The following is a 15882-nucleotide window of genomic DNA, read 5'->3' as shown; positions in this document are numbered from 1 at the left end:
AGTCTTTTTTGGGTTTTATTTAATAACTACATGAAATTCCTAAATTACGTCTCTAAAAAGTAAATTTTTAGAAAATTTTGAGTTTTTAGCACCAACGAAAAATTTCTTCTTTGTCGTCATATCCTGAAATAGTTATAATTTGATTACTTTTAAGACTATGACTGAAATTTTCAGAAATTTATCTTTTGGTTTCATCTAAAAAGTGTACGAAATTCCGAAGTTGTATCATAGATAGAACAATTTTTGGAAAACATTGATTTTTGAACATTTTTCGTTTCATCGACATGTCTTTAAAAATTCAAAATTTGGTTAATTTTGGGACTCTAACTTTGACATTTGCACAGATTGTTCTTTAGATTGTATCTAGTAACTGTACAAAATTCCAGAATCTTACATTCTATAGGGCAGTTTTTAGAAAATTTTGAATTTTTATCACCGACGAAAACTTTTGTTTTTCCGGAATGTTTTAAAAAGGTTGTAATTTGACTAGTTTTAGGACTATGGCTTTGAAATTGTCATCTTTTGGTCTCACCCAAGAAGTGTACGAAATTACTAAATTATGTGTTGAAAGCGTAAATTTAGAGAAAATTTTTAAGGGGGTTTCTCGTTTCAGGAGCACACGTCCCTCATCGGCATCGACGAGACCTTGGGTCCCGTCCTCCTCTCGATCAAAACCGAGAATGTGGCCAACCAGGAACACACAAGAATCCTCCTCAGGATGCGCACAGGGACCATGCACGAAATCGTCCCTTCTTCCTGTCTCGGCGACACTCCAAACCCCGCTCGCATGGCGAAACTCCTCAACGAACAACTCAACATCGACAACTTCGTCCCGGTTCTACACCCGAAAGCTTCTCAACTGATCGCCAACTACGACGAACATGTCCTTGTTACTAACTTCAAGTTCGGCGTGTTGTACCAAAAGTTCGGTCAGACGACCGAAGAGGAGTTGTTTTGTAACGACGCGTCGAGTGCCGCTTTCGATGACTTTCTGGCGTTGTTAGGACAGAGGATCCAGTTGAAGGACCATAAAGGGTACCGAGGAGGATTGGATATTCGGAATGGACACACAGGGGATGAGGCGGTTTACGAGGTGTTCAAAGACAGGGAGATTATGTTTCATGTTTCCACGCTGTTGCCGTACACGGAGAGCGACCCTCAACAGTTGCAGAGGAAGAGGCACATAGGGAATGACATCGTGGCTATTGTCTTTCAAGAGGAGAACACTCCCTTCTCGCCGGATATGATAGCTTCGCATTTCTTGCACGCCTTTATCGTGGTGCAGGTGGTGGACCCTAACACGCCCAACACGAGGTAAGAAGAAACATTTTGGCGTTTTTTTCCACGGTTGTGTTTACCGGATTTTAATTTCTACAGGTGTACTAGATTAAAATCGGTCGTTTCCGCCCCCGTTATCCATGTTTCCCTTCCCGTGTTGAAATACCGTTTTCCGGCGTTACTTCCGGAAACTAAAATTCGACTCATTTGCATATTTTTATTTACAGTCTTATTGCACCTTTAAATTTGCTGGGACGAATTTGAAAAAATTTTATTGAGAGAATGGGTCAAAAATTTCCAATGTTTTGCATTCGGCTCTGTTATTTTGATAATTTTAATGCCAACGTAATGAAACTTGGAGAAATTGTTACTTCTGAGTGCATAATTGACTCTATACTTTTATTGTTCTAAATCTCATAATAGATAGAACGACAGGGACGAATTTTAGCCATTTTCTTTTAGAGAATGGACTAAAAATGTCTAAAATTTTGCATTCGGCTTTGTAATCTTGGTAGTTTTAATGCCAACGTAATGAAATTTAGGGAACTTGCTACTTTTGAGTGCATGATTGACTGTTCTAAATTTCATATTTTTAGAGCGACAGGAACTAATTTTAGAAATTTTTATTTTGAGAATGGGCCAAAAATTTTAAATATTTCGCTTTAGGCTCTGTAATTTTAGTAGTTTTAATGGCAACGTAATGAAATTTAGGTATGTTGCTGCTTTTGAGTCTATAATTCACTGTTCTAAATTTCATAATTTTTGAACGACAGGGACGAATTTTAGAAATTTTTGTTTAGAGAATGGGCCAAAAATTTCATTCGGCTCTGTTATTTTGGTAGTTTTAATGCCAACGTAATGAAACTTGGGGAAATTGTTACTTCTGAGTGCATAATTGACTCTATACTTTTACTGTTCTAAATCTCATAATTTTAGAACGACAGGGACGAATTTTAGAAATTTTCTTTTAGAGAATGGACTAAAAACGTCCAAAATTTTGCATTTGGCTCTGTAATCTTGGTAGTTTTAATGCCAACGTAATGAAATTTAGGGGACTTGCTACTTTTGAGTGCATGATTGACTGTTCTAAATTTCATATTTTTAGAGCGACAGGAACTAATTTTAGAAATTTTTATTTTGAGAATGGGCCAAAAATTTTAAATATTTCGCTTTAGGCTCTGTAATTTTAGTAGTTTTAATGGCAACGTAATGAAATTTAGGTATGTTGCTGCTTTTGAGTCTATAATTCACTGTTCTAAATTTCATAATTTTTGAACGACAGGGACGAATTTTAGAAATTTTTGTTTAGAGAATGGGCCAAAAATTTCATTCGGCTCTGTTATTTTGGTAGTTTTAATGCCAACGTAATGAAACTTGGGGAAATTGTTACTTCTGAGTGCATAATTGACTCTATACTTTTACTGTTCTAAATCTCATAATTTTAGAACGACAGGGACGAATTTTAGAAATTTTCTTTTAGAGAATGGACTAAAAACGTCCAAAATTTTGCATTTGGCTCTGTAATCTTGGTAGTTTTAATGCCAACGTAATGAAATTTAGGGGACTTGCTACTTTTGAGTGCATGATTGACTGTTCTAAATTTCATATTTTTGGAACGACAGGAACGAATTTTAGAAATTTTCATTTTAAGAATGGGCCAAAAATTTTAAATATTTCGCTTTAGGCTCTGTAATTTTAGTAGTTTTAATGCCAAGTCATGAAATTTAGGTATGTTGCTGCTTTTGAGTCCATAATTCACTGTTCTAAATTTCATAATTTTTGAACGACAGGGACAAATTTTAGAAATTTTTGTTTAGAGAATGGGCCAAAAATTTCATTCGGCTCTGTTATTTTGGTAGTTTTAATGCCAACGTAATGAAACTTGGGGAAATTGTTACTTCTGAGTGCATAATTGACTCTATACTTTTACTATTCTAAATCTCATAATTTTAGAATGACAGGGACAAATTTTAGAAATTTTCTTTTAGAGAATGGACTAAAAATGTCTAAAATTTTGCATCCGGCTCTGTAATTTTGGTAGTTTTTGTACCAACATAATGAAATTTAGAGCACTTGCTACTTTTGAGCGCATATTTCACTGTTCTGAATCTCATAATTTTAGAGCGACAAGAACGAATTTTAGAAATTTTTATTTAGAGATTGGACCAAAAATGTCCAAAATTCGTAATTGTATTGGACCAAATTTGAATTCGGCCCTGTAATTTTAGTGGTTTTAATGCCAACGTAATGAAATTTAGGGAACTTGCTTTTTTTGAGTGCATAATTATGAAATTTTAGAGCGACGAATTTTAGCAATTTTTCAGTTAAAGAATGGGTCAAAAATTTTTGATATTTTACATTCCGCTCTGTAATTTTGGTAGCTTTAATGCCAACGTAATGAAATTGAGGAAATTGATTCTTATGAGTGGTTAATTCTCTGTTCTAAATCTCATAATTTTAGAACGACAGGGACGAATTTTAGAAATTTCTATTTAGAGAATGGACCAAAAATTTCCAATATTTTACATTCGACTCTGTAAATTTGGTAGTTTTAAAACCAACGTATAATGAAATTTAGGGATTTTGCCACTTTTGAGTGCTTAATTCAGTGTTCAAAATCTCATGTTTTTAGAACGACAGGGACAAATTTTAGAAATTTTTATTTAGAGACTGTACCAAAAATGTCCAAAATTTTGCATTTGGCCCTGTAATTTTGGTGGTTTTAATGCCAACGTAATGAAATTGAGGAAACTTGCTTCTTTGATTGCATAAATCACCGTTCTAAATTTCATAATTTTAGAACAACAGGGACGAATTTTAGAAATTTTTCAGTTAAAGAATGAGTCAAAACTTTTCAATATTTTACATTCCGCTCTGTAATTTTGGTAGTTTTAATGCCAACGTAATAAAATTTGGGTAAATTGTAACTTATGAGTGGTTAATTTTCTGTTCTAAATCTCAAGATTTTAGAGCAACAGGGATGAATTTTAGAAATTTTTATTATGTATTTAGAGAAGGAGCCAAAAATTTCCAATATTTTACATTCGATCCTGTAATTTTGGTAGTTTTAAAGCCACCGTAATGAAATTTAGGGATCTTGCCACTTTTGAGTGCATAATTTAGTGTTCAAAATGTCATGATTTTACAGCGACAGGGACGAATTTTAAAAATTTTTATTTAGAGAATGGACCAAAAATTTCAGACATTTTGCATTCGGCCCTGTAATTTTGGTAGTTTCAATGCGAACGTAATGAAATTTGGAGAACTTGCTACTTTTCTGATTCTCTGTTTTAAATCTCATAATTTTAGAGCGACATGTTGAAATACCGCGCTATTTCCGGAAACTAAAATTCGACGAGTGGGGCCTCCATTTGCATATTTTCATTTATCGTCTTATTGCACCTTCGAATTTGCACACTTTACACAACCTAAAATACGCGATGACACCAATTGGTTAAACAAACCTTGAGGATGCAAAATTTTGGACTTCCGGGTTGGGATTTTCCCGGAGTTTTAGTTCAGGTCATTAAAACTGGCTCAATATTTCGATATTTGCGGCACGTTTGAGAATCTGGATTTTTATTTTGCGACGTAAAACGCCGCGCAAATCTGAAAAGTTTTCGTCCTTAACGATCTGGAAACTTAGTTAATGATAACCGAACGAGTATCATTGCGCTAACGATCCTAATAAACTTGTTTCGAGACTTGAAATGAAAACTAATGTTGTTAACACGTTAATTCGAATAATGGGTCACAACAGTAATTTATTGCGCTAACGCATTACAAACCACGTTGCAAATTAATTAAATGCTGACGTTACTTTGGAGTAACTAGTTCAATTAAACTTTTACTGCATGAAATCAGAAATTCTCGATAGTTTCTTACCAAAAATGGGCAATGGTTCACCGACCTTAACGATCCACCTACAAAAACTAAATTGTGCGGAAATTGTTATTTTGCTATGAAACGTAATTTTGGTACCGACAGGAAGTTTTCTTGACGCAAATTTCCCGTTACCACGATAAGAATTATGTCTTTGTTCCAACAGTGATAACTTAATGGTTAGTTTTCCCACATCTTCATACTACATTACGTGATTGTAAGATACCAATTAAAAAAAATCTAAATGACTTGGAGGTCACGAAGAAATCTTGTGAGATTTCTCGTTTATGACTAACCTGGGCGTTAGTCATCGGCCACCACCACCTGCCGTGAGTCATTCAACCCCCGGAAAATTCGTTAGTTGACCAGAGGGTGAAATTGTTGAATTATTATTTTACGAAGACTTTCTGAAAACTTGCGAGCAATGAACTTCAACATTTGCGGTGGTAATTCTGTGTGAAATGTTTAATATCACCTGTATGACATTACAATCGAGTTGTCAATTAATGTCAAGGTTTCGAATCAAATCGGGGAAAATGAGCATTCTAATTAAATTAAACCTGATTGTGGCATTGACTGATAAATATTTCAAACAAAAATTGATGGCGGCGGAAAAATAGAAATGCCGAGCCTAAATTATTTCCTTGATTATGGTCGAAGTCGAAGGAAGTAAATTAGAAAAACGAGGGAAACGGGTTTGTGGAGGAAAATGGGAAAATCTTCCGTTGCCATGAAGGTCAAAATACAAAATAAACTGCAATTTTGAGTGTCTAAATTACCATTATTAACTGTAAGATGTAATAATAATTCTGTTTACAAATAATAATAATTAATAAGAGTTAGCAGCTGGCGAGTGAAGAAAAGAATAATTATTCAAAACTGGGGTCGTAGAAAAAGTTTAATGGAAAACATGCGGCTCATATGACACACTTTCTTTTACACGATGAGAAAAATTGGTTTGATTCTGGACGCGTTGAAATTAATTTAACAGTATTTCTCGTTTTCTGCAGAACTTGGTTGCGTAACAGTGAAAACAAATAAGGAAATGTATGAGCGAATCTCTCGGAAAAATTCCAAGTCGCAGTTACGACTATTTTTTCATCCAATGATCTTTTTTTTGTACGATTAAAAGTTGTCATTTTGCAACTAAAAATGGCACTTTTAGCTTGAGAGCTAAAAAGGAACTAAAATCCATTCCAGTTATTAATGTTAGCGAAAAGAAAACTTCTCAACTGTGACAGTAGGCGAGAATTTAGAATTTTTCATTTAAAGAATAGACCAAAAATTTCAAATATTTTGCATTCGGCCCTGTAATTTTAATAGTTTTACTGGCAACGTAATGAAATTTGGGGAACTTGCTACTTTTGAGTGCATAATTTACTGTTCTAAATCTCATAATTTTAGAGCGACAGGGACGAATTTTAGAAATTTTTATTTAGAAAATGTGCCAAAAATTTGTAATATATTGCATTCGGCTCTGAAATTTTGGTAATTTTAATGCCAACATAATGAAACTTAGGGAACTTGCTACTTTTGAGTAGCTAATTCACTGTTCTAAATCTCAAATTTTTTGAAAGACAGGGACGAATTTTAGAAATTTTCATTTAGAGAATGGGCCAGAAATTTTCAATATTTTACATTCGGTTCTGTAATTTTGATAGTTTTAATGTCAACGAAATGAAATTTGGATTTTTTTTTTAATTGTTAATTAAATCTTAAGATTTTAGAGCGACAGGGACGAATTTTAGAAATTTTCATTTAGAGAATGAACTAAAAATTTCCAATATTTTGCATTCGACCCTGTAATTTTGGTATTGTCAATACGAACGTAATGAAATTTGGGGAAACTTGCTACTTTTGAGCGGATAATTCCTTGTTCTAAATCTCAAAATTTTAGGACAGAAACTAATTTTAGAAATTTTTATTTAGAAAATGGGCCAGAAATTTCCAAATTTTGCATTCGGCTCTGTAATTTTTATAGTGTCAATACGAACGTAATGAAATTTGGGGAGCTTACTATTTTTGAGTGCATAATTCCTTGTTCTAAATTGCATAGTTTTAGAGCGACAGGGACGAATTTTAGAAATTTTCATTTTGAGACTGGGCCAAAAATTTTCAATGTTTTTCATTCCGCTCCGTAATTTTGGTAGTTTTAATGCCAACGTAATGATATTTGGGGAAATTGTTACTTATGAGTGGATAATTCTCTGTTCTAAATCTCAAGATTTTAGAGCGACAGGGATGAATTTTAGAAATTTTTATTTAGAGAATGGACTAAAAATTTCCAAAATTTTGCATTCAGCCTTGTATTCTTGGTAGTTTTAATGCCAACGAAATAAAATTTAGGAAACTTGCTACTATTGAGTGCATTATTTACTGTTCTAAATATCATATTTTTAGAACGACAGGGCGAATTTTAGAAATTTTTATTTTGAGAATGGTCCAAAAATTTGAAATATTTTGCATTCGGCTCTGTCATTTTGGTAGTTTTAAAGCCAACGTAATGAAATTCAGGGAAATTGTTACTTATGAGTGGTTAGTTCTCTGTTTTAAATCTCAAGGTTTTAGAGCAACAGGGACGAATTTTAGAAATTTTTATTGAGAGAATATGGCAATTCTTTTTAACATTTTGCATCCTGCTCTGTAATTTTGGTAGTTTTGCTACTTTTGAGTGGATAATTAATCGTTCTAATTAATCGTTTAATTTTTTAGTTGTTATATCATAATGAACTATTCGATTGTTTTCCTTCTAGAAACTTTAATTTTTTTTAAGATTCCATAAAACCCCCGTTCTCCGTCCCTGGAAAAGACACCGCAAATTTATACACTTAGTTCCAAACTTTTCCCGAAATTACTTCCGTCTCAGCGTCTTCATAAACTCCAAACTTCCCCGTCGTTGTTTTTTATTAAAAAAAACAAACTCTTCTTGTCCATCCCCGTAAACTCACCTCCACTTCTTTCTCGTTAATTTCCAAAGGTTGGCGCCTCTGCGTGCTACGTTACCACTAATGACCACAACATTGATTGATGACGGAATTAAATAAAACTCCATCGCACTAACGTGCGAAAAATGAGCGTTTTTAACGCATTAACGGCATGCAGAGTATTAAAAATCCGGTGCAGCGGCGATTTAGCAAGTTCATGCTTGTTAATTTACGGATAAAATCCGGTCTAATTAAGTTATTTTTCCGTTATTATTGACAAGACGAAATTGGGTCGACAACACTGTGATTTTTTTGCCGTTCAATAAAAAGTTAACCGTTTTATTGGTGATGGAAGACACGTAATATTCGTTTTAAGTTACACAAAAGGTTGTGGGTGCCTTCATTGTATTGTTGCGCCTCCTACAAGGAATTTTTTAAGCGCTGTGGAGCCGTGGCATTGACATTTCCGAGGTTTATGCAACGATAAACAAAAATTTTATATAATTGAACACTGGAAGTTTGTTTTAATAAAAGTCAATAAGCGGCGAGGCGTTTCAATATCTGCAGTTAATTGAGCTTCAAATTCTACTTTTGTTAGTTTTATTTAAAATTCAATTTCCATTTACCCCTAAATTTCTCTCTGGTTTTCACATTGATCGTTTTATTTCAATGAATAAATGTTAAACATCTGGCTTTACTTTTTGCAGGTACAACGTGAGCGTGACGGCACGCGACGACGTCCCGTTCTTCGGCCCGACGCTCCCGACGCCCGCCGTCTTCCGTCACGGCGCCGAATTCAAAGAGTTCCTCCTAACGAAACTGATCAATGCAGAGAACGCGTGTTACAAAGCCGAGAAGTTCGCCAAGTTGGAACTACGGACGCGGACGTCGCTCCTCCAGACGCTCACCGACGACTTGAAAGAGAAAACCAACGACTTTTTGGGGGGCAGTGCGACTATCGTCCCCGGAACGCCGAAGAGCGACTCCGGGCCCGGATCGCGGTTCATCGACACGGTGAAGAAGGCGTGGAGCGCGCGAGTCAAGTCCAGCCAGAGCGTCGACAACAACTTGGCTAGTGGGAATGGACATGATCGCCTGTCGAAGAAGTCCAGCCAGCCGACGATCTCCGAGTCCACTCCTTCGGTACGATTTATCTTAATTTTTCGAGTTTTGTTCACGTTTTGTTGCAGAGTGGCCGCTCGCTGTCGAAGAGCTCCATCGTGTCCAATGGGAAGAAGAGCGCGAATTCCTCCACGGCGTCGTCTCCGGACTTGACTGCTCACGCTCATGCCCACCCGGCGCTGTCGGAGGCCAGCGATGACTCGTCTTTGACTAGCGAAGACCTGGAGGAGCACCTCGCTGGTGGTTATATCGACAGCGACACGGGGCTGGAGAGCATGTCGAGCGCTGAAACCGCCGCTAAAGCCTGCAGTGTTTGTCAGGACCGGCCGACGAGCACGACGGGCCCCAGCAGCGAGATGCTAGCACAAGAAGTGGCGAAATTGAAGTGTGATAAATTGGACTTGTTGAGACAGAATGTGGTAAGTTACCTTTGGGGAGAAGTGGAAGAAATGTTGATGGGTTTGTTTCCAGAGTTGTCAGAGAGACATCAAGAGGTTGAGGGAAAAGGAGTTGAATCTGCAAGGTGACTTGGATGCGGCGAAGAAGGAAATAATCAGGTTGAGGGAGTTGTTGAAGGATTACAGTCCGAATGGCGATCGATCTCCGGTTTAATTGTTGTTTTTTTTATTTTAGTTTTGTTGTATTACTGTTGCTTTCAGTAATTATTATTTTAATATTTAAAATAATCGATTACTTCTGTTGGAATTACATAATTGATATGTAAACGGTGTCAATTAGATGTTTGCACATTACACATAGCATGGATTTGCATCATCACAAAATACGTATTTCTTCACTGCCTTGTGATATCTGGAATTCCCTTTTTGTTTGGCCCTTTTTGAGTTTTAGTTGCAATAATACTCCAATGAACAACGAAAGTACTCATCAAGGGTGGTCGGCTTTTCTTTCTAAGAATTTATTGTTTAGTTTTTTAGATATTTATTAATATTTTCATGTATAGTTATAATACAACTTTACCAACAAAATGATACCAAAGTTAACATTCCCCAAAAATTCTGTTTCAGAAATTAAATTATTTACTAAGTGTACATAACAAAGTATTTATTAGTTAGTAAAAAACAGAGTTCGTCAAGGACATTGTTAATATTGTAGATTCTATATATTACTCTGTTCGGTTTTTTTAAGTTTGTACAACTGCAATATGTATTACTAAAGTCTAGTACCCTTTTAATTTTAAGTTAATATTGTATATAGAAAAATATTTTTCATCTTACAAAATGTAATTGATGTAACTTGTTTGGTAATCTAACATGACCAGACATCTCTATGGCCTTCTTAGGACGATCTGAAGTGATAAAATATCTGTGCAAGACCGTTTTTGCAACATTTACGTGTAATATGTTACAAATTATTATTACAATAATTCTTTATTTTCAAGCTTTTTTTAAGTACCTATTAATTAATACTTTATAAGTGTTCTTTGTATATAGGTTACGTAACTCTCTTATGTACCTTGATTTGTCGTAATGACGTTTTTGCTGCAAATAAATTCATAAATAAGACTAATTACAGATTTTTTGCATCTGGAACCACGACAGATAGAAAGATGCGGTTTGCGCCATCGTTTGTTTCGTGTGTGTTTTGAGTAGAATCCGGTTCCCGGATTTTCCGGATTCTTAAATTTAATTTATATTGAAGTTATGCAATCAATAATACACACACAAGTGAAGTTCTAGAATTTTTTAACCTCTTTCAATGTCGGTCGACAATTTGACATTTGACATTCATTTAAGTGATGGGCGGCTGTGAAATCAAATCGTGTATTTTAGAAAAGTGTTTTTAGTTTTTTTTCCAACTATTTTAACAGTTAAAAAGTGCTTCTTGGTTTTCTTTTGTGGCGCTACGCTTTTGGTGAGTTTGCAACGTTTCTTTTCAACGAATTTTATTCATTGTTGAATGTTAGGTTATGGTTCTGGTTTGTTTGGTTTCTGAGAAGAGATTTTTGCAGAGGCTGAGTGAGGACCTATCGTGTCTTTGAAACCATTTTAGTTCTTAAACGAACATTATTCTGTGGTTACAGTAATAGAAGTTTCTGAAAAAACAATTTGAAGCTTTGGGTTTTATAAGGCACTTTTCTGATTATGCAAGTGGTGCAAAAGTAAGCAGTTAACTTTATCATGTTTTATATTGTTTATCATGTATCATGTTTTATATTATGTAAGCTAGGAGTTGAAGCTAATTCTTTTGGTTTTTTTTTGCAGTTCTGGTTGTGGTTGTTCGATATTTTGATCGTTACTGCTATTCCAAGAAATCAAGAGAAAAATATTAGGTAATTTACACATTTCCTTTAATTTTCGTTTGTTGAACGGATTTATGGATTTCAACTAACTGCTTCGAAAAAGTTTAAATTTTCTTCCATGTTGTACAAATTTTCACTGGACTTGAAGAATTGGCAAAAATACTTGCATCTGATTGGTTCAGAAAATAATGTATTTTTGTGCCTATCGACTTGTAGACATTTTGTTCATTTTAAAAATTTCATATTTGTGATTTCAGTCTCTCGAAAATGGTCCTGTGGTTGACTTCTGCATCAACTTTCCGGAAATGGAACACAACTGGTAAAAGTAAGAACACATTTTCTTCATTTTGAATGATCAGAATTGGAAAATCAGTTGAAAATGTTTACAAATTGGGGCAAACTGTGTAATAATTTGAGATTTTGTCACAGTTTGTGCCGCCAGTATTACATGAACATAAAATGTTTGTTGTTTCTTCTCTTGTTGATTATAAGGGCTCACTTTATTAAGAAAAAAGTGAAACTTGGTATTTAATGTTGTAGATTTTTAATTAATTTTTAAATCTTTCAGATCAAGGAAGTCGTGAAGTCATCTGGAGTAAAAGAACCCAAGTCTAGGCAGTGCTTTTGTAGCCAAAAACGTAAGAAAGAAGTGATGACAAATTCTACTTTGTGGATTTTGGAGTGGCATCTGAACCGAACTTCATCACAGTTGTTATGGTGAAGAGCTGAGGTTGGTTGTTGAAATTAAGTTATTTGTTGCTACGCTAGTTTCCTTGCTGTCACTGTTGATAGTTTGATGTGGCTATTTGCTCTGACGTGTCGAGTAGTGAACAGGACTACCAATCACTAAAAAGTTTTACAGTCAAACTAGAAACACGTTCACAAGAACAAGGCACATGCGAGCGAAATGAGCCAACTATTATGAACGTCTGTGAAGTTGTGTAAGCTTAGAGTTCAGTACAGACTCGGCTAACTTTTCTGTTTTTACAGTTTACCGATATGGATGAGGGTAATGGGAGAATTTTCATCGTTTTTGTGAAATCGCGACATTGTAGAGATTCCTGGATGAAGTTTGAATCAGCAATTAGCGGAAATTTGGACACTTTTGATAACAGCATCACTGCTTGTGCAAAAAATGGAGAAAAATTGTTTGATATGTGTTCACGCCAACATTGCGACATTCTTGGATAGGCAATTTCATCTTTTGTTATGAGGGTAATTTGCAGTGCTTTTAGTTTTTGTTTGTCGAACTGGAGAGAAGATTTAGTAAATTTGATGTTGCTAGATAGTTTGAAATTCCCTCTATTTTATTCAAATTATAAAACTTATAGTTGGTCAAAAATCCTTTCTTCTGATTAGTTGTTTTGAAGTCACTGAATTATTTGTACCCACTTTTTATCAATTTTCATTGATTTTTGAAGCGAGGAAGTGAGAGATTTTTACCTTTTGCAAACAATTTTTTTCTAACAAGATCTCAGCACTGTTGGAGTTTTTAGCAATTAGAAGTCTTTTTGGAGAAATTTATCATTTGGAAACTTTTGCTGTTGCGATTTTGTCACATTTCTTAAGATAGGGACTGTAAATTAAGAACAAAAGTGTACAGTTAAAGTAGGAGCTAAGATTTGCCTATTGTTTGATGGGTTCTTCTATTCTTTGAATCTAATGGCGCCTGTGTAGTCAAATCTGTTCATAATTTGATTGGTTAGTCTCATACTCTCAACACTTTTCTTGTAATTTGTTCAAATTGCCTGTTGAATGTGAATTAGGTGAATTAATGAAAAAACTCTTTCTAGGAGGAACATGGATGCATTTGTTTACAAGAAATCAAGAAGGATTTCGTGGCGTAGAAGACAAAAGTCGTGACTGAGGAAAAGAACGAAGAGTTGTAGTGCACCAGTCTGAATTTGAACTCGAGTGGATTTTGTAGATGTTGGATAACTACAAGAGCGTGAAGAAATCCAAGAACGTGGGATGTGGAGGACGAAATTCAACTTTAAGCCTAGTGGTACGGCAACATACTTGTCAGAAATGTAGTATAATTTGTGTTTAGTCGTTTAACGAAGGCTTCAAGAAGCTATCAGAACTGACGATGTGAAAATTGAAATTTGCATGATTGTGTTTTCAGACCAATTTTGAATGACTTGAGTATGTCACTTAATTTTCGATTTTGAATTTCCCTCCGTTTTCAAATTCCACTGCACTTGAGATGGTTAAAAAATGCTTGTTTCTGATTGGTTGATCGAAAAATTTGCTAATCACCAACCTAACAAAACAAAAACTACCATGGTCTCACCAGTGTGTATTATTGGTTGTCTATATTTAAGAATTGCAGGCGTTTTTATTGTTACTAATTTGAACACACTTTTCAGATCAGAAATCGCTGGAGATGGTACTGCCTGGGCAACAAATCAAAGAAGTTTAAGAACAGTTTTGCCGCCAACTTTTTTTCATGCTGTTGTAAGATGGTTTTGATTCAAACAGGTGAGCTGAAAGTAGTTTGAAGCCACAGTTTTGAGGTGTTGTGCCCTTTTAGGTATTGTTTGGTTTTCTAACCACAAGGTGCACTAGAAGCGGAGTTTTGTTTGACTGAAAGTTGCAAAGAATTGGAATATTGAAATTGTTTCGACTTTCGGATAAAGTTGGAGGTGAAACACAATTGTGGAGTTTGTGGAGTTTGATGTCTCCAAACATAGATGCAAAAATGGAAGATTGTGGAAATGGAGAATTACTTGCGGCCTCTGGTTGAGTCATCGGTCTGTTTTGCTTGGTTTAACTTTTGGAAAATATTAGTTAGAAGCTGTGGATAGTTTTTGGAAACAGAGTACTAATGGCAGCTCCTAGTTGGGTAAGACATTATTTCTATTTTTTGGTAGTCATTAATAAGTTCGTTATAAACATGTGTGAAGTTACATAAGCCTAAAGATCTACACAACTGCTTCGGTTAATTATTAACTTCTTAATTTTTGCAGTTTATCCATATGGCTAAGGTGAATGCGTGAATTTGGATCGTCTTCGTGAAATTCCTGGACGCAGTCTGACACGGAAATGTTGGTTAGCTGGGTGAAACATCATTTACATTCTCTGGTAATTAAGTAAACATGTGAAATTTAGCACAGATTTGGCTAACTTTTCTATTTTTTTTTTTAGTTTGCCTATGTGGATGAGGATAATACGAGAATTTTCATCGTTTGCGTGACGTCGTGGACACAGTTTGGATCTGCAATAAATCACTGCTTATGCAAGAAGTCAAAAAAAGGTGTTTGATGTTTATCCATTCCAGTTCTTGCAACATCTTTGTGTCGGATATTTCATCTTTTGTTGTGAGGATAATTTTTAGTTGTTTTGGTGTTTGTTTGGCAAAATGGAAGAAAGAGTTGTGTTAAGATTTTTAAATTTCAAGTTATTTGGTAATTTAAATTTTCTTCCATTATGTTTTATCTCTGAACCTCTTAACTTTTTTTTGTCAACATTTAAATTGCTAAAATTCCCGCCCGTGGCACTTTTTTGCGTCGCCATGTCGTCGTCTCAATTCTAAATTGCTAACTTCGCTTTGGTTAACTTTGAATTGCCGAAGTTCGCGCTCTTGTCACTTTTTTGCGTCACCATCACGTCGTCTCTAGTCTAAATTGCTAACTTCACTTTGGTCAAACTTGAATCGCTGAAATTCGCGCTTTTGTCACTTTTTTGCGTCGTCGTCTTTTTTCAAAATGGCAAATTTCGAGGGTCAAAAGGTCAAGTCATACTAATTTATATATGTATTTTGTTTCAGGGTCTTTCTTCAGAAACTTGTTTTTTGCTTTGGGAACTGGGACGTCAACGATGCCAATCTGTCAAGGAGTTCGACCTTCGGAACACTTGGTGTCCGCTGCCAAAACCACGGCAAGAAAGTCTCAAAAATGGTGTCAACATTTTAATGTGAAAGTACAATTATTCTTACGATTATTGTAATTAATCAGTTAATAAATTCAATCATGATGACGCTAATTGTTTTATTTTCGAAGGAGTTCGACCTTCAAAAGAGGTGGTGCTCGCCGTCAAAACCATGGCGAGAAACTCTCGAAAATGGTGTTAACATTTTAATGTAAAAGGACAATTATTATTATTATTCTAGTAAATTAGTTAACAAAGTCAATTATAGATGGCGCTAAATGTTTTATTTCGCGAGAGGTTGACGGCTCTTCCGTAATAAAAGTCCGAAAGTGCTGAGGGGAGAGTGGACGGGAGATGGATCCCCGCTCCTCCCTATCCAAGAAGCTTCAATAAGAAAGTGTCTGTTCTTTGTGATGTTAATAAGAGAAATAATAATAATAGACAGTGTCTATTATTTGTAATGTTAATAAAATAATAGACACGAAGTGTCTATTATTTTGTTAACGCATTACAGGTTTCTATAATAAAAATAATGAACTTTCGCTA

General features: G+C 35.1%; 2 protein-coding genes across 7 annotated transcripts in view; both read left to right on the top strand.

The window, feature by feature from the left end:
* The window catches only part of RapGAP1 (Rap GTPase activating protein 1), a 119504-nt gene extending 108771 nt beyond the window's left edge, over positions 1 to 10733 (top strand). For all 4 annotated transcript variants that reach the window (XM_088040631.1, XM_088040632.1, XM_088040633.1 and 1 more), the window contains 4 exons: positions 614 to 1314; positions 8792 to 9227; positions 9275 to 9625; positions 9678 to 10733. In XM_088040631.1, coding sequence (XP_087896757.1) covers positions 614 to 1314; positions 8792 to 9227; positions 9275 to 9625; positions 9678 to 9818 — 1629 coding nt within the window. In that variant the 3' untranslated portion in view covers positions 9819 to 10733. The remainder of the gene's footprint in view (positions 1 to 613; positions 1315 to 8791; positions 9228 to 9274; positions 9626 to 9677) is intronic.
* A 212-nt stretch (positions 10734 to 10945) lies between these two features.
* On the top strand, positions 10946 to 15444 carry LOC148170870 (uncharacterized). 3 transcript variants are annotated; one of them, XR_015770488.1, is made up of 11 exons: positions 10946 to 11078; positions 11131 to 11325; positions 11429 to 11496; positions 11724 to 11791; positions 12035 to 12681; positions 13260 to 13471; positions 13836 to 13947; positions 14000 to 14311; positions 14436 to 14550; positions 14614 to 14786; positions 15236 to 15444. XR_015770488.1 is itself a non-coding variant. In XM_088041955.1 (11 exons), the coding sequence occupies exons 9-11, from the start codon at positions 14512 to 14514 to the stop codon at positions 15412 to 15414; spliced, it is 327 nt and encodes a 108-aa protein (XP_087898081.1). In that variant the 5' UTR covers positions 10946 to 11078; positions 11131 to 11325; positions 11429 to 11496; positions 11724 to 11791; positions 12035 to 12196; positions 12457 to 12681; positions 13260 to 13471; positions 13836 to 14311; positions 14436 to 14511; the 3' UTR covers positions 15415 to 15444. The 3 variants fall into 3 exon arrangements, 2 of the variants coding, with proteins under 2 accessions (XP_087898081.1, XP_087898082.1); XM_088041955.1 differs by having other exon boundaries at positions 12035 to 12196; positions 12457 to 12681; positions 13836 to 14311; positions 14614 to 14722; XM_088041956.1 differs by having other exon boundaries at positions 14614 to 14722.
* The last annotated feature ends 438 nt before the right edge of the window (positions 15445 to 15882 follow it).

This window comes from Gnatocerus cornutus, chromosome 7, assembly GCF_029298725.1.
Source record: "Gnatocerus cornutus isolate USDA-ARS CGAHR chromosome 7, icGnaCorn1.1, whole genome shotgun sequence".
NCBI classification, from domain to species: domain Eukaryota; kingdom Metazoa; phylum Arthropoda; class Insecta; order Coleoptera; family Tenebrionidae; genus Gnatocerus; species Gnatocerus cornutus.
The sequence above is the reverse complement of the archived record's forward strand: the minus strand, read 5'-3'. Positions and strand labels throughout refer to the sequence as shown.